General features: G+C 38.0%; 1 protein-coding gene across 1 annotated transcript in view; it reads right to left on the reverse strand.

Annotated features, from left to right (window-relative positions):
• Window positions 1-26,375, reverse strand: part of MAP3K5 (mitogen-activated protein kinase kinase kinase 5) — a 97,952-nt gene that overhangs the window by 40,264 nt on the left and 31,313 nt on the right. Inside the window, exons 3-9 of the mRNA XM_058800748.1 lie at window positions 26,248-26,271; window positions 16,013-16,206; window positions 15,640-15,808; window positions 14,611-14,717; window positions 12,007-12,177; window positions 8,009-8,121; window positions 1,979-2,138 (exon numbers count right to left, since the gene is read on the reverse strand). Coding sequence (XP_058656731.1) covers window positions 1,979-2,138; window positions 8,009-8,121; window positions 12,007-12,177; window positions 14,611-14,717; window positions 15,640-15,808; window positions 16,013-16,206; window positions 26,248-26,271 — 938 coding nt within the window. The remainder of the gene's footprint in view (window positions 1-1,978; window positions 2,139-8,008; window positions 8,122-12,006; window positions 12,178-14,610; window positions 14,718-15,639; window positions 15,809-16,012; window positions 16,207-26,247; window positions 26,272-26,375) is intronic.

Consider the following 26,375-nt stretch of genomic DNA (forward strand, 5'->3'; position numbering starts at 1 on the left):
TTTCACTTCTCTAGGATTCCTTTTCATAATAACAATTCCCAACTAGAATTGGAAACACAGCTGCTAAATGAGGCAACTGAAATATAAAAGAGTCCTGGAACACTCCTTCCTGCCCATATACCTGATACCATATACTGTCCTCTATCCTAAACCATGAAAAATTCATGAAAGAGCTAAATCCTCTGCCTAAGGACAAGCTGAGCCCATGTTAAACTTGTTTCAGTAGTGAACTGCCTCCAAGAAAAAATTAGGTAAAAAGTCCACTAGTTTAAGTATTCTGTCTCCTATATTGTGTCTGCGTAGGCAATTATTTCACACATTTCTAAAACATGATGCTTCTGGAACTGATTATCCTGCAAAGATGACAACAGCTCTGTTAAACACTCTTTTGGCATTGCTGGGGAAGGACAACCGGTGTGTTGAATGTTTCCCTAAATGCAGTTAATCCCTCTCTCTGTTGTTTTACTTTCTGGGGCTGATTTATAGGTCTACTTGGTACCATTGCTTTCTCTTGGCATTTTTGAAAAAAAAGGTTGTAAACATAATCTCACACAATTTTTATGAATACTACAGCAATGAGATATACACACTAAAAGAGGATTTATCACTGCTATCACTTTATCACAGTTAGGCTATTAATGAAAACTTTTGTTTCATCCTCAGAGGGTCTTTAGTGAACATTTCCAAAGCTGTGCAATTTCCAGTTATCCTGCTTAGGCCATCAGGATAGCTGGCATAAGGTACTGTGTCTACTCCTGTTTGCATCAAGTGGGCCCTTCTATAAAGAAGGCAACAGACTGGGAAGGAATTGCTCACAGGAGAAATTCTTCACGAAGCACAAATGAGTAAGCTGTATTTTCAGAGTTTAATCCACAGACTTAAACCCCAAAGGTACTGGGGTACATAAAATCCTGACAACCAGGCATTCATAAACTCCAGAAAATTCTACCAGGAGACTTCCAGAGAGTGTTATCCAACTTCTTAGAAAAATAAACACATACTAAAAATTGAAAACCTTGCAAATAAATACACTGCAAAAAGCCTTCATGAAATATTTTGTCTGAAAATTAGAGTTTTTAATTATGACAGTTTCTATGTTATGTCAATACAGCAGTTTAGCATTTCTGTACTTTAGCATCCCTCTGATCACCTTCTGGAGGTGCACTGTATCCTTTATAAAAAGATAAGAATATATATGTTGTGATGTTCACTCTTAGAGTTAGCAGAGTGACAACTCTTTTAGTCAGAAAGGAGTCTTGGTTCTCCCCATCCCTGATAATCCCAGCCCTTGATGAGTAGGTGACTGGTCCTTAACTGCTGCCTGTACTCACCACAGGTGCTGGGAACCTGCTGTCAGAGCACACATCTCTGGGCCTTTGCACAACAGATGTTGAGTTTAAAGGGTTGTCTTTAACCCTGGATTTATGGCCTTTCTATTAATTGGGTTTTGATTTGCAGTCTTCTCAATCGCTACAAGATGCAGCTTGCACCACACAGCTCATTTGTACTCAGTTCCTAAAACAACTGCTGTGTGCCACAACCTTAACAATACATAAAGGTGCAGCCAGGCCTCCCTAGCTAAGCTGTCTTCATTGCCCAAAACCTTCAGGCTGTTATGATTAAACTCACAAGCCACTACCACTTCTCTTCAGCAATGTAGCCACAAGCAACTCCTTTCTCCTTTGCCCTCAGAAGAGCTTGAAGTCCACGATGAATCTGCCCTTCTCATACATCAAATTAAAGACCCATATCAGATCTACCCCTGAATAAGGGCAAAAGGAGAAGAAAGTCCCTTCTCTGGAGTGGAGAAAGTCCCTTCTCTGGATAAAAGTACAGTGAAATAATACACACAGAGTAAAATCTGTTAAAAACCACAAAACATATCTCCTGTCAGCTGAGTACAGTGCCTAATGTGAAAGCTGAGGCAGTCCAACATTTTCAAACATAGAAATGTACATGGCCTTGTTTATCACCTTACCATGCTGGTGCCTTTAGTTTAAACAGCTTTTCTGAAGCCTGGATCACTCGTATATGATCATTAGCCAACATACTGGCCCCCAAGAAAGATCCCACTTCCCAATAGCTTTGCAGTTTCTCCAAGCTCCCCTTTTTACCAAGCAGGCTGCTGATCTTTACTCCTGTAGCAAAGAGAATAACAAGTCACAAGAATTTGCATTAATGCAATTTTAAAATAACCATTTCCCTTATTCAAAATCTTTTAATTGCTTACATGACTATACCCTCTCCATTTGGATAAAATAAGACGGAAATCATACTTACCAGTTAATGTTATATGCCTTCCAAACCTTCTAATTGGTAGAAAATTCTTTTTTCCCCACCCCCTCTTCCTACAGGCTTCTCAAAAAAGGAATGTTAAGACATCACTGTCAGGACAAGGCCACAGTCAGATCACCTATGTTCTTGCATGGACCTCATCTGTAAAGGTAAATTGGGGCCTTAGGCTACACAACATAGCTGCAAAAACTTAACAGATGCTGAATAAGGCACCTATTATGTTTTTTTCTGCTTTGTTTTTTTAACTTACAAGCCCCAAGCCCCAAACTTACCTTTATAGACAAGGTCCCATGCAGAAGGAACAGATGATCCACTGGGCTTCTTCCAGCAGTGATGTTCTTTTAACTGCCGCAAGTCCTACCCCAATGAAAGACATCTATTAATATTCACAAGCCCCTCAGCAACTGAAGACTACGGCGAGCCTCAGGTTTTATTTTGACTTGCTAAGTTTGCTGAGAACTACAGGCTCCCCTGTGGCCTTCAAGATGAGTTTTAGTTCATATGAGCTGCTACATATAGCTAACATGAGATACGCAACACCATCCTCTGCAAAAAAATCTAATTTTCAGCTTACACAACAAGCTGCTCCACCACTGTAGTGTTTTATTCACTTTTCCTACACTACTCCACTATGACAGTTTCCCTCCCACATCATCTTCCATTGTCCTTGATATTCAGGCTGAGTATTCACAAGAAATTTCAATGCAACTGTTGATCTTGTTTTTTTCCTTAACCTTCCCTGAGTAGCTAGCAGACTAAACTTCATGGTGGAAGCAGTAATAAATATTATCAAAATGGGTATCATTGCATAAGCTACATTTCAACCTACAAAGTTTATCTTGTTTTATCACATTGCTCACATTTTTATGACATCTATGTCAAGTAATAAAGGCTTTTAAAAATGCCATAGATGCTACAAGGTGTCTCTGATCTGCCTGAGAAATGTCACCTCCATCAGCTCCACGGGGTACCATGGTGACCATCTCTGCAAGGCTTTCAGCCAGGGTGCTACACACACTCACACTATCAAAGAGACCACTTGAAGATGCACACCTCCACTAGTCAATGCAGAATAGGGAGGGGGAATTTGTGTTGAAAGTGTTCCACTTTAGTTGGGTTCTAGAGAACAAAACCTGAATGCTATCCAGAAAACACAGTAAATGGGAAAAAATTAATCTTTTCCAGGACTTTAAAGTAACACTCCTCAGCATTATCTGCAAAGGCCAAAGGGCTCTACTAGAATGTCTAAAATATTTGCATGCACTTGATAGCAACACACAATAAAAGACAGACACCTACTAACTTCCACAGGCTTTTAATGTGACTCAATCACAAGAAGCGTAAAGAACTGGTATCCCAGGGACACCTGGATTGTTTCAGTTGGACACGCCCTTGTTGATAGCTGTGCATAGGGCTAAAGTGAGGTACAAACTGAGCGTGTGGGTCTGATGGAGAGTACAACTCACATGGGGGGGGACTACCGGCTGGCAGGGAGAGGGGTTTGTTAGGAGGGTAGGACTGGTGACAGCAATGATTTTGAGTCCCAGCTCAGTAAGAGAGACTTATAGGAAGACGGGGGGAGAAAGGATGGATGTGTGGCAGCACCTCGGGACACCAAGTTTGGGAATCATTACTGCTATGTAGCCTGGAGAAAATTGAAGTTTTACCCAAGTATTCTGTGAAGTGGATCCTATTTTCTTAGAGAAGACATCACCCTCTCATCAAGTTCTTCTGAGAAAGGTGAGGTACTTGGTGCTAGAACTCACTCTAGTTTGCTGACCATGCTCTGCAAAGCTCATCTGTAAAGTTACTCATCCCTGAAAGGCGAGTTACTTATCTCTGAAATGTAGTTGCTTTGTGATGACATTAGCAAGAGGTTGTAAAGATCATAACTTCAATTTAAAGAACTTGGTGGGGTGGAGGATTAATTTGGAAACTTTCAAAGTGAACCTTCATGAATTTAATTCTGAGTTTATGGTCTCCTTCTATAATTTCTCTTTTCTAAGTTTATTTTTACTTCATCATATTTAAAAGGTTCTTGAGAGTATAAGAAAATCCAGGCAAAGTCAAGACATTCTCTCCTTCCATGATAAACTTGGCATTCATAAGGGGAGGGGAAAAAAGCAGCAGGAATTCCAGTATATTTTATCAGAAATATTTTGCCTTTAAAACAAATGAGGCAAAATAGAGGAACCATTAATGCCAGAAAAGCCTTTGTTTTTATAACACCAAGCTTGTTTTTATATAACCACAGCTTGTGATGAAAATAAGATAACAGTAAGTAGATATTACCAGTTAAATATTAATATGAAGGCTTTACAAATAAACTGCTATCCTTGCTCAAGTGTTGATAGAACAATTCATATTACAGGATTCTTTGTGAGTCAGAGTTGCACAGCCTGCAGAGATCATAACTGACAATGCAGATCACAGCATTTCTGTTCTGGTCTCAAAGTTATTTGTATGGTTTAGAAAGCAATACTACTCAAAAAATAGGAGAGTTTTTATTAATAGTCTGTTTGCTCATTTAGTTCTGAACTATTATCTGACAAGTACAGGCAGGAAGTTTTAGAAGGCAAATTTTCTGATCTGGCCCAGATTGGTAAAAATTCTCTTGGATTTATTCTTATTTTACTGCAGTTATAATATTCCAAATGTAATCAGATATGCATCTCGTAATTACAGTCTCATGTACCCTCTGAAGAACTGATAATGACTACATCCTTCCCTACACCTTTCCCAGCCTAGCAATATAATTTCCATATAACCTGGACTGAACTTGATGAGTTTGTTCTTGCATCTCTCTTGATCTCCCAGCAGAAAGCAGCACTTCTCTAATTTCTGTGTACTACAGATAATGCTGTGGGTGGACACCAAACAGAAAGCACTGCCTGGCAAATCTAACTATTGCTAAAAATTATCTTTACACACAGATCTAAACAAGAGGTGTCATCAAAAGAGTTACAGATATGGAAGAGATACTTAGCACCAGAAAAAAAATCAAAACATTTTCCCATACAATCTCTGTGATATTGCCTGATTTTGTTAAAAACATTGACATCAGACAAAGGAAATAGTAAACTATCCTCAGAATCTAGCACAACTCCAGCCATCTCATAAACCTTGTACAAAGATCATTGTAAGGTCTTGCATCTGGGAAAACATAATCTGGGAGTGTAGCACAGGCTGGGGTCTATTGCACTGGAGAGCAGCTCTGCGGAAAGGGATGTGGGGGCCCTGAAAAACAAGCAGCTGAATATGAGTGAACAGTGTTTCTTCAGCTAAGAAACCCAATGGGATTTTGGGATGTATCAACAGGGGCATCATTAGGAGGGATAAAGAAGCCATTATCTCACTCTATTCAGTGCTTGCCAGGGCAGTTCTGGAATAATGTGTTCAGTTTTGGTTCTCACTATACACAAAAGATGTGGACAGGCTGGAGAGGGTCCAGAGAATGGCCACAAAGATGAACAAAGGACTGGAAGCCTGCCATATGAGGAAAAGCTGGGTTTGTTCAGCCCTGAAGAGCAGGCATAGGGGAGGTGTTATCACCATCCAGTGAGTAAAAGGTGGCTACAAAGAAGGTGGAGACTCCCTTTCAACAAGGAGTCACAAGGAAAAGACAAAGGCTGATAGTACAAGTTACTACTGGGGACTTTCCAAATGGGCACAAGACAAAAATTTTTCAAAATTTGAAGAATCAGGTCTTGGAATCATCTCCCAGGGAAGCAGTGGATTTGCTGACATTGAACATATTTGAGGTTCAGCTGGACAGGGTGCTGGGCCATCCTGTCTAGAGTGTGCTTTTCCAGAGAAAGTTTGTAGCGATGACCCTGGAGGTACTTTTCAACCCGACATTCCATCACAGTGACCACAGTCTTATCACAACAAGAACCAAATGATACACATAGAGTATACTACACTATAAAGGTATTTAAAACATGTTTCAAAATAGCTGAGTCAGTCTGACTGACTAAAAGTATTTCGACAATATTCCCTGTACCTAAAAAAAAGACAGATGGACACCAGTAGCTAACAGGAGGGGTTGCTATATCAAGGGTTTCCAGCAGACACCAACTAAATGTTAAGGTAAGACAGGCAAACAAACACACAAACAAACCACCTAAGGAACAGGATACTTCTGCACTAAATAATTCATGAGCTGGGGATGGAACCTTATGTAAGAATGAACATTAATTTCTGTAATGGTCTCTATACAAACAATAGGGAAAACAACACTGGACAAATTTATAAGAATATGATACCACAGAAACAGCACACAAATTTCATCAGTAAAATGAATTTGTACAGATCTAGTTGGCTGTAGTCTGTATGCAATTATGAAGTTTCTTTAAAAGTAAAGGATTCATATTAAACTACACAAAAAATATAGCCCAGCTCAATTAAGCTACCTAGTTTAAAGTTAGGCCAGCAAGTGAGTATTTGTAAATGCTATGCAATGTATAGAACATATCTTCTTACCTCCTACTCTGGCACAAGAATTCAAATTTCAGCATAGGATGTGGAAGCATTCTATGCCAACCAAAAAGCAAAATCTAACCCACTCACAGAAGGGCAAACACAGTAGTTGGGGCAACTCTACGCAACCTCACACATCCAAATTAATACCTTCATTTACACCTGAGAATTTAAATTTCACTTCCACTATTTATGCAAAAGTAATCATCTCACTCTGACCTTCATACTCAAAATTACTCAGGAAATTACTTCCAGACATACAGTGCACACCCAACTTCAAAACTAGAGCAGTCACTGAATACAGATACATTCAGTGGAGTGAAAAAATTAGTTTCTTTCTCACTTGACAACCTCCTCAGGAGAAACAAAGATAAAAAAAGACTTTATAGAAAGTCAAGAATTATACAAATTTATGGAGAACACCAAATGCAATGCTTATTACAACATTCAGTCCTTTCTGCCAAATCTTCCCTGAACATATTACTGAATAATCTTGAGTTTTCACTCTCTTCAAATCCAGAAAACCACAAACAAGATCATAAACAAAATCCTCCTAATTCTTCCTTCTTAAAAAAGAATTTTTTTATGACAAGGGTGGCGAGACATTGGACCAGGTTGCCCAGGGAAGTGAATGCCTCTTTGTTGGAAGTGTCCAGTGTCAGTCTGAGCAACTTGATTTAGTGAAAGATCTTTGTCCACAGCAGGAGCTTGGACTAGATGGTCTTTAAAGGTCCCTCCAACCCAAACCACTGTCATCCTATGATTCTATGAATACAGACATTCAGAAACCTCTAAGAATGTATCAGAAGAGAAATATTCTTCTCTCAACTCAACTCAAGCTCAAGTCAAGTGCATTTTCCTCAGTCTTAGGATAGACTTGTCATCCATATTCCCTCCAGGGGTTTGTGTTTGCTTGTTTTAAAGAGTGCTAGCTGGAACTGGATTCCCATTCCAGGTGCTCCTGTTTCACACAAATGATGCCTTTACAAAGAAGCTTAGCTTTTACTGAACTCTGGTAACCATTTAAAACCTTGACACTGAAAACAAGTCCTCATGACAGCACTCACCTGCAGTCAGGTGGGATCAGCAGTGGTGTGAGAGACCAACTTAAATATTCACATGCTTTCTGTCAAAGCTTTCACATACAACCATCCAAGTTTTCCCCTATAACAGTGGGTGGTAGTGTACTTTCACTGGAATGTGATTTCCCCATGAATTTGCAAGTTATAATTACCAACTTTCCGCAGCTCAAAGGAAGTATCAAAGCAATGTCCAGCTGCCAGGAGGAGTACTGCATAATTAATTCCTGCTGGTAAAGTTGGCTCTGACTCAAATGCCTTCTTGAACCTAGAAAAACAAACATTCAAGCTTACTTTGTAAATAATGCAATCTAGTTGGGGCATCATTACAGTTTTAGGTAATTTAAGAGCTTATCTTCTGTTTACACAGCAAGAATCCATAGAAGCAAAAATATTTTACTGTTTTCCACACATTCTTTGTGGTTATTTTTAGGAGTCTGGTATTTATACATGCTCCTCCCATTTCCTTTCCCCCCACACAACAAGCACAGATCCTAATCATGCATCCCAGTAAAATTATCCCAGTAAAGTTACAGTATCTTACAATATTCCTTTAAGACCAAATAAAACTGAATAATATTATCAGTCTGTAAAAGAGTTATATTTATTAATAAGCTCATTAATTTAGTCTTTAATATATTATATTTCATTGACTTGAAACCTTAGATTTTATTGTGGATCTGCTACAATGGCACACGCAAAAGCAAGTGATACAAGAATATACCTCACACTTAGCTATGATTTCAGCTATTCCAAATTTTATTCTTTACTGAGTGTCCTATTGACACTGTCCTTATGAGTTCACATAAAAAAGGACTATGCCATATTTCATTCTCCTCAAGAGGAACTGAGCAATCAAGAGAAACGGCAGAGGCATTCACCTAGGCTCAATCTTGTCTTAACAGAACTGGAGGTGCTTCACACCAACACAGCACACACTGTCCTCATGCTAGCAATGCACGTAGCTGTGACAACAGCAACAGGACATCTACTATGGTTTAAACTTATTCCTCAGAATAAGAACACCTTTGGTTGCAGGTATATATACACATATTCACATCTCCAAAAGGAGAAGGCAAAGACTACTATCGAATGTGAGTTAAGGAGCACAAGAGATTTAGTCAACACAACTCACTACCATAAAAGCAATGGAGTTTAAAATTACTTTCTAAAGGATGAAAGAAATACAGACAAACAAATGGAATACACTTAAAAAATTAAAAAGGTTGTGAGTTTAGTACATAAGGAAGGAAAGAAAAACAATCTGCACAAAACTTAAGCATTTAACTTCTAGACCATGCTTTGACATGCAAGCAAAGCTAAGGCATTTTTATCCCACCAGGTCAAAAATACAGCTGGTTTTTAATTTGTTTGTCTGTTTTTTGGCTCTAATGATTAATGCCTTCGCATCCTTTAACATAAGCTCTGCTCTCCAAAACTGTAAAACAGGCTTCTCTTCAATCTGCTACATATATATACTTTTTATACTTCAGCTGCCCACCTCCAAAGAACTTAAGCATTAAACAAGTGCCTACTGCTCTACAGAAAAGCAAGAGAATCAGAGAGTACTAGATCTTTTTCTTTCATCATCTGCAATTTTCTCTCTCTCTGCGAGTTACAAAAAAGTGAGGAAGAAAGTACATACAAAATGGTTTTGGCTCATTTAAAAAAACCCTAACCAAAACCTAACAAAAAAACGACAAAAAACATCCAACCTAAAAACAAAAAACAGAACAAATCAACCAAACAAACAAAAACTAAGCAAAGGGGAAAAAAACCAAACCAAAAAAAAACATTAAAATCTTCCAACTAAACAGGACAACACTCTCATTGATTCTAAGTATTTACATCTAAGGGAGGCCCTTGAGCTGGCATTATCTCTTTGGAGACACAGTGATGTTGGGAACTGGACCACCTTTTGTGCCCTAGAGATCTTCCATGCTTAAATTCTCATGCAATACAAAAAGCAGAGAGGAATGATTGACAGAAGAAGAAGAAAAAGCCATGGAAATTAGTATTTTTGTTCCAATATAAGAAAGACTGTACTTTTGGAAAAATGTTGCAGTTGTTGACATTTGAGAAAATGTTGCAGTGCAGACACTGAATTAGGGGGTAGCGGTGAAAGGATATGAATAAAGACTTGGTAGCTTTGGCAAGTCTGATTCACACTGTCGGTGTGAAACAAGAAAGTGACAGTTAATAATTACTCTTTCATTTATTCTCTCATATTTATATGAAAGATGTCTTTTATTCTATTTTCTAATTGTCAGAAAAGCACATTGTTGGTTTGTTTTTTTAAATTGGAATAGGCCAAATTACCTTGGCATCACCAGTTGTTGCAAAACCAATGCTTTGGTTCTGCTGCCAAATTCTCTTTATCTCATGCAATTCACTGTACTTCCCTTACATCCTTATTTTTCTAAGACTGAGATAACACCCTTTATCTCAACATAACATAGCACTGCCATTGCTCCTGCACACACCTTGTCCTGTTGTGGCCTGCTGGAGCACTAGAGTGGACCTGCTCCTTTCTAAGAGCTTTTCACTGAGTTATGAGTCAACCTTCCCTGTCAGGCCTGCTGTGTGACTAACACTAGAAACTCAAATCAATATCCAGTATAAAATATAAACCAAAAGCAATTGGACCATCCGGTAGAGCTTCCGGCCAGACTCCAGCTTGACTCAACAGAGATCTCCTTGTTCTGTGGCAGGAGGTGCACAGAGCATTCTGCATTGGGTCTCAATTGCCAGAGTCCTTTCCTAGACTGGAATGCCTGCAATCACTTCCTGTCATCAGATTATGAGTGTCATGATTGCTAAGATGCATTTATTCAAAGTGTGTTTAAATGGCTACATTAACTCACCACTGCTATACATATAATCATTCTTAGTTCAATTATGTTTGATATATCAAAGTTTATCTGTTCATAAGGCACCATGAACAAGGAGAAAGTAAGATGTATAATAGCAAGAGTAATTTGTATTTAATTAGTCTGCAATAATGCCTAAAATTTGTATGCAAAACTACACTTTTCTTTATATCTTTATATTTATGATATTAGCAAAATACAGTGTTTACAAAAGACCCCTGAAATTTTTTTACAGGCTTTGCACTTTACAGGAAATGAAACTTTTTAAAATCCAAAATTATGCTAGGAGGAATGAAAATAATATGTAGCATTCCAGTTATTTCAACATCTTTTAAAAGTCCAGTAAGAATTGCCAAAACTGACCAGAAGTTATAAACTGCATTTGTATTCTGAGGCCATAACTGGTAAACAATTTTATCTTATCTTTTATGAGAGGCAGCTCTAAGCTGAAGTTTACTGAAAACAAGTGATAAATAACAAAGAAAGAAGAAAGCTTTCCATTTTAAGCATTTACTTCAACAAGCAGCTGATGATCACAAGACCAGAGCTAAGATGTGATCTGCAGGACACATAAATGCAGATTGTCTGTATCCTCATCTGAGAGCAGAAAAACAGCTCATCCTGACAGAAGTCTGGGATGACATCCCCTGCCTTCATTTTCTAACCTCTTCCATGTAACAGTGATTTACAGAGTGTTTCAAAAGCATTAAAAAAAAACAAGATTCTTGTCTCTAAAATGAGGATAAGAATTAATCTATTATTGACTAGTTATTGTGTGCTTTTTTGACTACTGATGCTACTGTAGTCCACTGCAATGTGCCTGTACTATATGACAATGATAAAACTTTTACCACTAAACAGTGATAAAACTTTTGTCAGCAAGTTTGGAACAGCCATACTGGTTGTGAGTTAAACCTCTAAGCCTTGCTAGCTAAAATCTGTCAGATTCCAGGCATGCAAATCAATTAATGACTGATTACTCTCTGGCCCAGATTCCTAAGAATAACACAGTAAACAGGAAACTTCATATTTGGGAAAAATTATGAGCTTAGTTTATATCTAAACTTCAGGTCTCTGAGGCACTTGAAGCACTTTGCAGAATGAGATGTGGGAACAACAAAAATCTCTCATTCTCGACAAATAAGCAAGGCAATTTAGAAGATGCATTCTATCCCCTAAGGATGCCAAATATTTGGAAAGTAAAACCATTCAAATATATTCTTGTTTGAGGAATATTTTCCCAAAGCTAACAAAAGGACATAGACCAGGAAAATAGTACTCACCAGAAAGTTGCTTTGTCCCTGCTTTCCATATCTATGAACCCAGATTCCAAAAACATGTCCTTGTAAATTCGACCAACCAGGCAGTACATATCTGAAGCTACTTGGTCTTCCTGCTCTACAAGGGGAATCATAATTTCTAGAGCTTTCTGTCTGTCTCCAGGCAGATTTCTCCTGTTGGAAATAATAATTTTGATTAAAAAAACAACAAAGTTAACAAGAAATAATTTTTCATGACTGTTTTTAATAGACATATGACTTCATCCATGTAAAATGATAGTGTACTATGTTATATATACACACTTACCCCTTCTTCCTTTTTTTTGGTCTTTTCTTTATGTCATGGGAAACCTTTATAAATTCCCTTAAACATAACTTCTCTCTCTCATGAAGCATAAGCTATAGCAAAGCACTGAAAACAGCATCAAGAACCTCCAGGGAAATTCTTAGAAGGGTCATGTGTTACTTCCTTATAAAATAGAAAATTACAAACCTTGATTTCCTGTCTAGGTTTTCTTTCAATGTAATTCATGCTCTAAAGGAAAAAAAGATGCAATCTTGTGTTTGTGATTTTACTTTTTATATACAATTTGACTGCGAAGCAAAACTTCCAAAAAGCACAAACCAGATTGAACTCCCATGATAGGGAAGGTTTAGGAGTAAAGCCAAAAAGGCAATATTAAAAGAAGTACTTCAGACAAATAAACCACGTAATTGCAAGCATTAGACACTTCCTGGTGAGTCATAGCTTTGGTACATACATCGTTCAGTATCAAAAGTTTAGAATTTTAACATGTTTGTGTACTGAACAATCAAATGACTCTGTTTTCAACTTTTCCACATCTTGTATTGACTATCACTAATCCAGATTAATGAATTTAATGAGAACAAAACCAGTAGGGCAAATAATGTTTTACAACATGGATTATTTACACTTAGCTGGTCTTCAGAGACAGAGGTCCCTACTTTTATTTCTGTTTACTTTTCCATCATCAATGCCCTCACACTTCTTGATTTAGGTCAGACTAATCCTGACTAATTGAGCTGCTCCATCCTTCCGTGCTAGTGACCTGGATTAGAAGCAAGAGACACATTTTTTTCACAGCAAAGAGTCAGAAGCACAGAGTATTCCAGACCTGCCTCAGCTCACAAAATATCCTCTACAGTCTCAGTAAGGAGAAAGTTACAAGGAGAAAGTTAGCCAAAGTAATTCCTTCTTGGCACACCAAAGCATGAATGTTTTCATGGCTGTCATGGCTTCTAATTTAATGGTCAGTCAGGAAAGGAGAGGAATAGGAAAATCTCATCTGGGCTCCTTTGGAGGTAGTGTGTCAATCTTCTGTCAGATACTCTCAGAGACAGTATCTTGAGTCAGAGAACCAGTGAAGTATAAGGATGTGCCTGAAAAGATTATGCTGCAGTTTTCCAGGTTTTTAGTGCCTCAATGAACTAGTCCTGTTTTCAAAGACAACTTTGTTTCAGAAAACTGTGACCGTGAGGTCTAAACAACACATTACATGTCCAAGGAACACCTTGTGACCCTTGTGAAAGCTCTGTAGAAGTGGCAGGTATAGGCTGGACTATTTAATCTACAAAACTTCATATATTTATGTCAAAGTGGAAAAAAAAAGGCACAATATTTATACCTTCATTTACCTGGTATAAAGGCAAAAGTACGGATCTGGATATTTTATTCAGACAAAAAATGCCAGACAGTTGTTTTTGGGTTTTTTTTTCTTTTTGTTTTTTTTTGTCTTTCAAAACCAGGTTTATTTTTTCAAGTAATTCCTTGCGACATGTTTTGACACCACTTTCACATGATGTGCAGTTTTAAGCCTCCTCAATGAACCTAATTACAAAATTCAAATCTGTGAGAAGCAGAACCACCTATCGAAATTTGCTATACTTGACGATTTCAATACCTGATGACACCTAGTCTACTCTTCTAAAAGTCAACAGCAAAATGTTCACTTTGATAACAGCAATGGAGCAGAGAACATCTGTAATTTGCTCTGAAAAAACACCCCTCTTAGTCACTTGCCTAAATGTCAGTATCTTAGAAAGAAAATCTAGGCTTGGCTTTTATTTAATCCATAGAAGCAGTGTATGTTGCTCAATGTATCACATTTTGCCCATGTTATCAGACTATGTGAAAATTATTTTATCATCATAATACAATAAAATCTTCCTATGGACATTTGATGAAAGGTCTGCTTCTGTCTCCTGACATTACCAGAACTCAGACTTGAATGAGATGATGTCTTTGCCAGCACAAATGACGCGGCGCTGTCACTCACACAGCAATGTCAAAAGTGTATTTTACAGGAGGATAATATTGTAAGGTATTTGTTTTCTCTAATTTAGGTACTGAAACAAAAAAATAATACAAACCTATGGAAAGACAAATCAAACATGCTAAAGGAAAAGGAATAAAATTTAACAATGTGAGATAAAAAGAAGCTTAGAATCCCCAGAGCTGCTTCAGTCAAAATCATAGGATTTTATATAAAGATTCCACTAGGGAACTTCACACAGTATTACCCACCCCTTACAAAGTTTGAAGTTTTGATTTACTGTTCCATAGCAGAAAGAAGGGTAGATTCTTACCTGTTTAGGGCAAATGCATAATGCAACCTCACATGGTGGTGGGAAGCCAAGTCAAAAGTGGGCAGTTTTTCTAAAGTTTTCACCAATTTCACAATGGAATCATAATCCTTCCAAAAGAAAGGAATAATAAGGTTTTAAGGGGCTGTACTGAGGTATGCTTCCATAAACTCCTCTTCAACCTAAGCAGCTATTATTTCACACAAAATATTTTCAGCCCATTTTAAGTTTATGGATTTCAGTTTCTTCAGTCTCAAACTGTAAATGGCCTGGCACTAATCTGAGATGGGAATATGCACAGTATTTAGCAGGAAAGTCCAATTTGGTCTCCTGTGCTGCTTCAACATGGTCCTGTGGAAATTTTCATACACGTGTTTCATTATTAAAGTTAGGAACTGAACGCATCTCAGTGCTCTTATTGTGCAGACATTAAAAAGACATTAACTGCATTTGAATTAAGGCATCTCAAATCTCTGAAGTAGGCATAAGCCACAAAAACAAGATTCTTTAATACCAGAGTTTTTAAAGTAGCTTACTCACTGACATATTTAAAAAACAAATAAAAATAAAAAATCAAACTCAAACCACTTCATAATGTTTAAGGAGTGACAGTTGAAATTATGGATAACAAAGCAGACAATTACCAGCATCATTCCAAAACCTGAAATATGAAGTATTTATCTTTCCATAAGAAATGTCACCAGCTTTGGTGAAAAAGAATACATTTGCCTATCAGTTGCAGAATGCCACCATAGCCTTTAACTACATGCTGTTCATCACATAGCAGTGCTGAGATGGAGAAGAGTTATTACACATCATGTACTTTTTAGGTACTGCCATAAAACCCTTTTCTGCTATGGAAAGGCAAACAGTGAAACTACAAAACAAAATAAAAACATCAGAGAAGACACCATAAAAGATTTTTACTAGTGTGCTTTATCCACACATTTTATTAAAAACTCTGCACCAAATGCACCAAAAGTTTCCGTGAGAATGTAATTTAATTTACTGTTCTTAGTAGCGAACTCCTACCTGGATGTCTCTGTAGGACAGCAGCAAGTTTATGACAATGTCAGCAGACAAGACTTCAACGTTATCGACGCGCTGTCGAATCCTTGCCAGCTCTGCTGCGAGCTCTTTGCCCGTGTAAAGCGTCCGGGCCTTCCTGATGTCGTTAAGAATGGATTCCCGGAAATACTGGCTGCAGGGAACAACTTCACATCAGCACAGCTCTCTCACAGTGTATGTGCACAACATGTATGGATGGAACAGTGTCAAGGCAGAGATTCAGTCAAGCTAATCCATTAAACATCAGTTTTTCTGAGCAGAAGGCAAAAGAGGCTGACATTTATCTTGTCAGCTGGAATATTTGCATTTTACACAGGTGTACAAGAAGACAACTCACCTGGAACTGGCCTGTGCCACCTTCAAGAGCTGAATAAATCGATCCACCAGAGGTAAGCATATAGGCCCAAGCAGAGACTCAAAACCAGGTGGCATCAGCTCTGTGAGTCCCTTCACAAAACTGCTATCACAGCAGTACACCTTGTTATGTGGAGTTATCATATAAGGAACAAATATGTAGTTCCCAGTGCACATCTGCAGGGAAACAAGGGGCAATATTTAGCGCAGTTATGGCTTGGCAGGCCAAAGTATGAAACCATTGCATGTACTACCTGTAAAAGCCAAAGGGAGACCTGCTGCTTATTTCAGCAAGACTAAGTTTGGATTCTAAACTCAGTTTTCACATCAAATATGATATACACCTGAAATGTATTCTTTCAGAATTCTTATCTGCTTCCTGTAAAATCAGTCTTTCCAAAAGTAATCAAGTTCACCTTAAAATTGTAATTGGCTCAATAGTAAAATAATTCTCAGGCCACACTCTGAAGAGGCAGATGGAATCAAAAGAAGCTGAGGTACTTGTTTTTCAAGGTGACATGATCAGAAGAAAGCAGAACAGTTTGGCTCACTGATACTGGAAACAGTAACACAATCTAGTTGCCTCACAACAGGACAACCATAGAGAAAATTAATCCTCATATGAACTGCAAAATTACTCAAATAGTTTTGCATTCAAAATCAAAATAAATTTCCTACTAATATTTCCTGTAGAAAATATTTTTAATGGGACTTTAAGTCATGCATAGTTCAGAATAATCACTTACAGAGCACCTCAGCATTGCTAAACTGCATTGATTTTTATATATCAATGTATGACAGATACTTTGCAAAAAAAAAAGAAACAAAGAAAGGAAAAAAATTAAGTGTCTTCCAAGGAAGAGGGAGGCAAGATGTCTGCTGACTGTGATATGTGTGTGAGTACAGATTTATGTGCAGAGAAAGTTGCCGAATACTTGTGTTTTAAAGAGTCTTAACTATGAGACAGAATACCAACAAAATCAGGAGGAGTTCCTCCATTCATCTCTCAAAGCTCAGACTCCATTACTGAAGTGCCCAGCAGCCCAACAACAAAAGCCTTAAGGAAGCACTTCTTGGGACCCATAATTTTTAGTATGCCTAAATTACTTCCAAGGTTAATTAGTTTCTGTTCAGCTGCTTTGACTCTCCCAGAAGTCAATACTGCAATGCAGACACTTCAGAAACTCCCTGCCTAGCTGAGCTCCACGAATTGAGAGGGCAGTGACTGAATAGTTTTTGAATGCACAATACCAGCTGTGTGCTTAAAAAAGCATTTTAACATGCATTATTAAATTTTTAAAACATGGAAGGATTGAGGTAGTCAAGTCTGCAAAACATATGTGTATAGACATGACAGTAAATACACATTTGTGTACAAATCAGAGACTGGCTATGAAAAGTACAGGAATCATTTTTTAATTACATCCATCATACTATGAAATTGTAAGACCTCAATATAAAGGCAATCCCACTGCATTTCTGAGGGGCATTCACAGACTCTGTAAAATCTAAAAATAATTGGTGCAGTCATTTACATGAGATCAATTGAATTCAACTAACACAGAAGTTGTTTGGAGATTATTGTGTACTGTGCCTTGCACAAGGGTTTAGTCTTCTTTCTGCAACCATTGTCATCTACTGCTGCTGAAGAGCTAGGGAATATTTATCTCTGTGTGACTGCAGCAGTTCCAAAGGGAACTTGAGAACTGGGGAATATATGACAAATTTTTTAACAAGTAACTAAGGAGTGGGATGCCAGAACCCAAACTGGTTGTCTGTGCAACGGAGAAGTGAATGGATACTGCTATTCAAGAATATCCTAGCATGTAAGGCAATCACATGCTTTCAACAGTGAATGGATGAACTTTTTACCCTCCTGAAATCTAATGAGCCCCACAGTCAAAGGCAGAGGGAAAATTATGAATTTACTGGAAACTGGTTTCAGTAATTTTAAGAGATGGGTACATTGCCACTGGCATAAGAGCCATTATTACACATAGGCAGACAGTTATCCACCTTTCTTTTTCTAGGTAAAGGAGAAAAAGGTTGAGAAGTCAGAGTCAAGAAAAAGGGTGAAGTAGCTACAGATATCCGGAGATGAGCATTTTACTTCCTAATGTTTATTCAGTGCATTAAAAATAAATTCAAAATTGTTTGCAGGAAGACCTTCTCAGACCTCTGGCACACTGTTTCCAATGCTGAAGTCTTAAATAAAAATCAGCTCTGAAAAAGGATGTTCTTATCTTTTGAAATTCACAGAACCCTAGGTTTACCCTTGTAAAATGGTTGTGCCACCTACAGAGACACTACCAGAGCCTTAATCTTTAATTCTACCAGGAGGAAAACTGCTCTTCCTGCAGATGACAAATGCCTGAATCCATTAGTGAGCATGAGCTCTGAGAAACTCATCCTGAGAACACCTTCTGTAGGAAGTACACATCTATTTCAGTGAAACTATAGAGCCAGCAAAAGTTAGTTTGTATGCATTCCTCCTGTTATCTGAGGGAGGAAAAGAAAAGCTGGTTATAATATAGAGCCTGGCATAGAAGACATGCAGACCCAAGAGTCATTGGAAGCAGTGGACAGGAAACAACTTAACAGTAAAAGACAGGAGAAAACACTGTGGGAAGAAAAAGGAAAAAAATTAATCCATTTACAATTGTTCAGAGGGCCCCAGGGGTCTCAGGGAATTGTCTCAAGCTAGAATCTCACCCTGATATTCAGTAGCAAGTAGTGTGAAAACACAGTGACCTTTCCCTCAGCCAGGAAATCACTTTGCTTCTTAACTTAACCTAGATAGGTATCTTTTGTATCTATGAAACCTCTCAAATTTGGCTGAAATTCATCAGACAGAAAAACAGGCAGATACAGAACAAAAGTGGAGGATGAAAAACCAATACAAGCTCTTAAGTTTCATTTCCTTGGGAAATGCACTTAAAAAAAAAAAAAGTAGAAAGAGCCACATGCAATAAAGCTAAGAAACATAAGAAATACTGACCTCAATTTCACTTCCCTAGCTAAAGATTACAGCTAAAACTAACAAAGACAGACATGCAGTAGCTCTAGCATTAAAAAAAAAAAAAAAAAAAAAGAATCAAAAGTTATATATTATTTACTAAAGGTGGTGGTTGAAGAAAGATAACAGTATAACAGTGACGGCAGGACTGCTTTTGTATAACAAAGTCTACAGTCACCTACTCTGGAGAAACATGTTGTGCCATCACCACAAATTCTCATGGCAAAGAGCCTGACTCCAGCTGCCTTTGGGCTATGATTAGGGTGGGAGTCCAAGAGGACCAAGCTGTGGGGGAAGCAGTTGTGGAGCTACTCTAAATGTCAGACCATTTTCCCCAAAGCAGAGTGTGTGACTTGCCTCTTTCCTCATTCATCCGGTGATGCAACCTGTCTCAGCAACTCATACTTCTTTCTCATCTTTTTTCTGTCAGAATATAAACTATGCCAGGTTAAGTCAGAAAGGATCAGGTGGTCTTTCTGACACACACTTCCCATCTGCTCACGCTTGCTTTACATTTTCACTTAGTGCATATTACTAGACTTGGAAGCTTAAATATATTTAACTTATTCTATTATATTTGGCCTGTAATGCTCCATCCCAACACTGATCCCACAAAATTTGGTCTTTTTTCTAACCCTAATTGACTTCCCTTTATACTCTAAGTCTGTTAAGCACACAAGACAGAACTGTTTTACTTCGATCCATTCTTGTGACTCACCATATCATGTATAATAAAAGTAACACAGAGAAGCCTTTCAATAAACCCAGGATATTTTTGAAGGACGGGCATCTTAAATACAATTGTAATATTCTGTTATGTCAACACCCTTTAAAAAACATGGGTTGAATACAGGGGCTGCAAAAATGGGTAGGAATAGACCCCCTCAATCAAGAACAGGTGCTGCAATTTTCGTTTTGCAACCTTCTTCATAAAACTTTCATTATTTAAGGTTCAAAAGTCAAATTACTCCAGTGAAAATTATAAAGGGATTGCAGGGCACCTGAGTTGTATGCTGAAAGGCATTACCCAGGGCTGGGACAGGCCTGGAGTGTGCATACAGTGAGTTAGATGATAGTTACTGTGGTTCAGACTAATGCACAAGAACTCGGGACATCAGACAGGTAATCCTGGCCTAAGCTTTCAGATCAGCTGAGCTCCTTTTATCTGGGAGATATGAACATAGATATCACAGCCTCGGGCTAGCACACTCAGTACCTGGCAGCACCAGGTCATTTTCTGACAGACTATCCATGCCAGCCCATTTCATCAAGTCAGTCAGACTAATCAGAAGGCAGAAGTGCTGGCTGGAGCCAGCTACACACATAAATGCTTACAACTAAATGACAGATACTGTAATTTATTTTTGCAAATGTTTTAATTGCTCTGTATTTTTCTAATGTCCCTTCCTCATTTACTGAGGACAAATTGAACAATTCCAAAGCATGAGTAATTTCAATTAGAGATGTAAGATCATTTTTAATTGCTCTATAATTACAGAATTTAAGACAAGGCTTCTAGCTAGGCCTAGTGGTCATTGGATCATTAAGCACCTCTTTCTTGTGCAATATCCTTCCTCAACTTCTGAAAGAAATTAATATAGCACCTATTTGTATTCAAGAGATAATAAAAATCAATAGCACATACTTACATTGTATTGATCACAATAAGAATATAAACCAGCCCTTCTTTCAATATACCCCTCTTCTATAGAACTACTTGTGAAAAGGGTAGCTTTTTGGACTAGAATGGGGAGACCATGTCTTCTTAGAACATCATGAAATAAGATAAACACTATTCTCTCTCTAAAAAATAAATCTGATGTAATATAAATGATTTTTTTTTTCTGAAAGTTGCACAGATTAAAAAGAAATGGTACTAGACAAAGGAACATTTGAGTTCTGGCCAACTAATTCTCCTATCTTTATTTTTTCTTCAAAAAGAGGAGGAAAACTGGAAAATTGTAGAGAGTCAGCGATGCACAGTTCTTTCAATACCCAAAGTTTCTTTACTAACACTGCTCTGTTGGGATGATTTAGCAGTCAAACACCCACAAAAAGAGAAAAACTTCCTTCAAGGACAAGAAGTGTCAAAGAAAACAAAAATTCCCAAAACAAAAACCATGACACTTTAGCCATGAATGGGAGAATCTAGCAGAATCCCACCCACTTGCCAAAGCTTCAGGTCAGCATACAATGTAACTTTAATAAAAGAAAAAACACCAAAACAGCTGAAGTAATAAAAATTGCCAGCATCTCTCACAGTAGGAACTGTTCTTCCTGCTGACACTCTTCTAATTAAAAGAACTTTTTTCTAATTCTCCCACTCAGCCTTTTGAAAAATATCTGCATTTATTTCAATTTTTCTGGTGAAATTTTTAAGGTAGCTCTCTGACTGCACATGTTATTATGTGCAGCAGATGGCAAAATCATAAACCAAGTTATTAAATCTATTCCCTCCATCCCCCAAATACACAGTAAATCAACATGTGCTGATGTTTTAATGAATACAGACTCAGTTTAGGTTTACTTTAAATCCCACTCACATGAACAATAGCCTTACTACTGATTTGAAAAGCAACTTAAGTAAGCCTCATGCCTCAAGTGAACTGCAGCACAGAGACTGGATCTACACTATCAAATACCTCCCCTTTTTTTGAGAATATATTCTTTCTTTATACATCCAGCAGTATCATTCTATTGCAGCCATGCTACATCCTAAATGCTTAAAAATAATCTTACAGCCTATATGGTCCTTTCATCATATTTACATAGGAAAAAAAGTTACCAACTTTTTCCTAGGAAAGTATGTGTCAAATATATTAGTCAAGAATTCACAAAATTAAAAATAAGCAAGATGTAGTGTTGCATCATAAATAATAAATACCACAGTTATCATTTCCAGCAAAATATTTACTGAAGACTACATAGCATTTTTACATACTTGGATATCAAAAATAAAACTGGCCACAAATCTCCTGTTGGCTGGATGAAGAGTATTAAAAATATTTACCCCTATTTCCATGGTGAATGAAATCAACAGTTAAACATACCCTATGCTACAGTCTTTTAACAGCAGCTATATGAAAATTCTGAGCTTGCAGATGCGTCTGTAATGCCTCATCCAGAGTCACAGAATGGGTCAGGTTGGAAAGAGACCACAGTGGTCATCTGGTCCAACCTCCCCACTCAAGCAGGGTCATCCTAGAGCACATGGTACAGGACTGTGTACAGACAGTTCTGGAATATCTCCAGTCAGGGAGAATCCACAATTTCTCTGGCCATTTGGTCCAGTGCTTGGTTGCTTGCACAGTAAATAAGTTCTTCCTCATATTCAGGTGGAATTTCCTGTGCACCAGTGTCTGCCCTCTTGTTCTAGTCCTTGGCTCCATTGAAAAGAGCCTGGCTCCATCTTATTGACACCCTCCCTTCAGATACCTATAGACATGGATGAGGTCCCCTCTCAGCTGTCTCTTCTGGAGGCTGAACAAGCTCAGCTGCCTCAGTCTTTCCTCCTCAGAGATGCTCCTGTCCTTTCAACATCTTGGTTGCCCTGTGCTGGACTTGCTCCAGGAGCTCCATGTCTCTCTTGCCCTGGGGATCTCAGAACCAGATGAGTTCTCCCACTTACATTAAAGGAGCGCTACACCAAACTGTCTCTCGAGCTACACCTTAAACAAGAGGCACTTAGGAAAGACTCTGGAAAACCACTCAAAATTACAATCACAGAGCCATAGAATGGTTTGAGTTGGAAGGGACCTTAAAGGTAATCCAATTCCAACATCTGTGTTGTGGCCAGGGACACCTTCCACTAGACCAGGTGGCTCAGAGCCCCATCCGATCTGGCTTTGAACACTCCCAGGGATGGGGTATACACAGCTCCTCTGGGCAACCTGTTCCAGGGCCTTACCACACTCACAGCGCATAATTTCTTCCTAATACTTAATCTAAACCTTCCATCTTTGAGCCTGAAGTTTTGCCCTTTGTCCTATCACTAAAACCTGATCCCTCCAAGTGTTTGAAAAGCAAAACACCACTAATGGTGCCCGGCCATACAACACTAACCCTGTTGCTCAATTGCTAATGCTTGCAAGTCAGCTGCCCAAGAGAACAATTCCCATTGCCTCCAAGGGCCCTTCTGGTCAGACCAGGAGCAGTACTGCAGCCTCACAGCCCAGGCAGCCCCCAAAGCTATCCACTGCTCCAGCCTGGTGCAAGCAAGCAGCCTGAACTGAAAGGTGTGCACTGTGTCAAGGTGTAACTTACTGCAGTGGGCTGCAAACCACATGTAGAATACATGCATATTAAACACTCAGATTCAGCAAGAAGTCAAACTTTTAAAAAAAATTGAATAGCCCTGCAACTTTCCTCCAAAGGTGGTAGAATTCAATCACCATGGAAAATTATGATGAAATGAAAACTGGTTAGCTAATACCAGCAATGTACAGTCATGAACCATAACCTTTATAGCAACATCTTATGACTGAAACTCTTTACTAGTAATTTCAAAAATGCCTCTGCTGCTCGATTGACCTCAAAAATCAGATAACAGCAAAAACTAAACTAAAGCTTTCAACAGCAACGTAACAGGATACCTCCTGTTAAGGTATGACTCCCTGTAAAAATGTATGGTTTTGGTATTACTGGAACATTTGAAAAAGGTCCAAATAAATAGCTATAAAACCAGATATAACAGGAAATAAGCCAATGTTATCTTGTACTGCTCTGCCCAGACAGGCTCCAGGCAGCTTATCCTTGCTATGCAACATTGTATTGACTATTATTAGGAAGCACAAAAATCCAGCAGAAGAACAAAACAGTTGGCAATAGATTTTATTTTTTTTTTTGTTATCCCACTTATTTTTAGGAAACAAGGTTTAGGAAAAGCAAACATAAGGCGTTTCAATTAGGCAGATATATATAGATACACACACACTTGTTTTGCAACCTTTTTAATCCCCTGGTGCCAAGGATACCACGGTCCTGATATGGCTGATGTTTGCATGCTATTAAAAAACATGTTCTAGAACAGCAGGACTGTACTCCTTGTTTGTCCATATGTGAATTTCATTTTTTTTTTTATATCAGTAACCTCACATGACTATTTTTGGTAAGGGTGGGCATCAGAGACACGGCTTTTCTAGAACAGAACCTCTGTCATACCCATTTATCCAATAATCTTATAATTTATGAAGAAACACAATTTTTATGAAGCAGGCATTATATTCAGTAGTTAGGCATGCAGCAACATTTTGGAAAGTCTACTTCCAGGTAATTTGGCTGAAAAAATGAGGAAAAGGGAAATGAAGGAGCTGCTAAAACCATTTCACTGACTTCCCTATTCTAATACCAGGGAAAATACTTCCTCCCAGAAAAGATGTTATGTGGGTGTGCTTGAAAACATCCGAGACTTTCAAGGAACACATTCTTTTTCTGGCATACACTGAAGCATTTCTAAAAGTGATAAATGACAGTGTCACAGTCGCCTATCCAAATTTAAATGAAAACCAGAACAATCCTTTCTGAAACAGACGAAGGCCAAGTTATCATACCTCTCCTTGAGCTTCGGGGACTGTCATTTAAAAACAGAACAAGATGACATCTCCCCTTTATTCTGTTGTACCAGTCATCTCCTGCTGGTTTCCTGCTAAGAGAGCTCTTCCTCTTACCCTCCCAGGAACATTACATTAGTCACACATCATTTTCCCTAGGTCCTAGGCCACCAGAACAAAAACACAGAATGTAATACATTCATTTACAAGAAAGGCCTTACTGTTCTCTTTTCATTTTATGTAAAAGGCCTAACTGATCATTTCTTCCACTTTCATTAGAGAAAGGCGAGAGATTTCTAGTCTAGCACATCTTTCACAGCCTTCTGTGAGTGTCTGCAAAGCACTTTTTGGATTAGAGCTATACAGAAACTCTATAGGGAAGCCTTTTTGCTTTTTTTAACAAAAAAAAAAATCTGTAATTTAAAATGCAGCATTAGATCAAAACTTTCACTGATTTTGAAGCCATCTTTAGAAACACCATGCAGAGAAAAGACTGCATTTTTTCAGAGTCACATTTTATACTGGCAAAAGTAATAACTTAATCCACTGTTAAATAAAGAAGTAAAATCAGGAATGCTGCAGTTTTCATGGCATAGAGGAAAATAAAACCTGGCCAGTTTCTGAAATTAAGTACTTCATATCCCCCTCTAGGAAATTTTATTCAAATATATGGAATTGTGCAGCATGCACATAGCACCTCAGGGTATCAGCACAGCACTGGGTAGCCTCGTTGAAATTATATCTTAGCAAATGTGGCTACCAGTAAGTCACGAAGCAAAGCCAAGAACAACTCGACATGCCAGATATATACTCTGACATGACTGGCCCTGCTGCTCCAGAAAAAACACTTTGGAAAAGCAGTGTTCTCCCAGCCACAAATCTGCCTCCATTGAACTTGGAAGTGAAAAAGGGGAGGGAGATTTGGAAGGTCAACCTTAGAAATCAAAGGGACATCAAGCTGGAGAGACCTACAGTTTAATAATGACTGGCACTCAGACCACTGGGACCTGCACTACATTTGGACTAACAGCTCCAGGACACAACTTCTAGAAATAAAAACTCTCTTTATAAACGTACTTTTTACATATATATATACATACATATACATATATATATATATCTGTACATATATATACACATAGATATACACACATTTACATACATACATATATATATGCACATATATATATTTACACACACATACATACATATATATATATATATATACACACTTTTTCTTTTCAGAGCTGTAGCCATGGGTTTCTAAAATGACCAACAGTTTCCAAATAACTCTACTTTCTAATAGAGTATTTTTAAAAACATTAAAGAATACTGAATAGAAAAAGGCAACAACAAAAAAAAGGATAAAATGACAAATGCAAATGGGTGTGAGATAACATGAAAGACAAGTAAAGGCAGCAGAGAAAATACCACTGATAGATACAGGCAAGGTAAGAAGTGAGCCTGGTACCTAGCAACCAAGTGATTTACTCAGATTTGCTGCTAGAATTCCCAGAATTCTACATCAAACTCTGTAAAATACAGTAGGAGAGTGCTAAATTATTTGAGTGGAGAACAGAATATAAACAACATTAAATGAAACAGATCTTTGGAATGTTTATAATTCAACTGAAATCCATACATCATACTTACATTATTCTTCTGGAAAATAATTTCCTGAAATAAAAAAAAAAAAAAGAAGAAAATGTTGATAGCACTAGGAAAGATATTTGATCAGTATGACTTTCTAATACTACTGTTTGCACACACGACAAGAAAAG

The sequence above is a fragment of the Ammospiza caudacuta genome, chromosome 3, assembly GCF_027887145.1.
Source record: "Ammospiza caudacuta isolate bAmmCau1 chromosome 3, bAmmCau1.pri, whole genome shotgun sequence".
Taxonomy (NCBI): Eukaryota; Metazoa; Chordata; class Aves; order Passeriformes; family Passerellidae; genus Ammospiza; species Ammospiza caudacuta.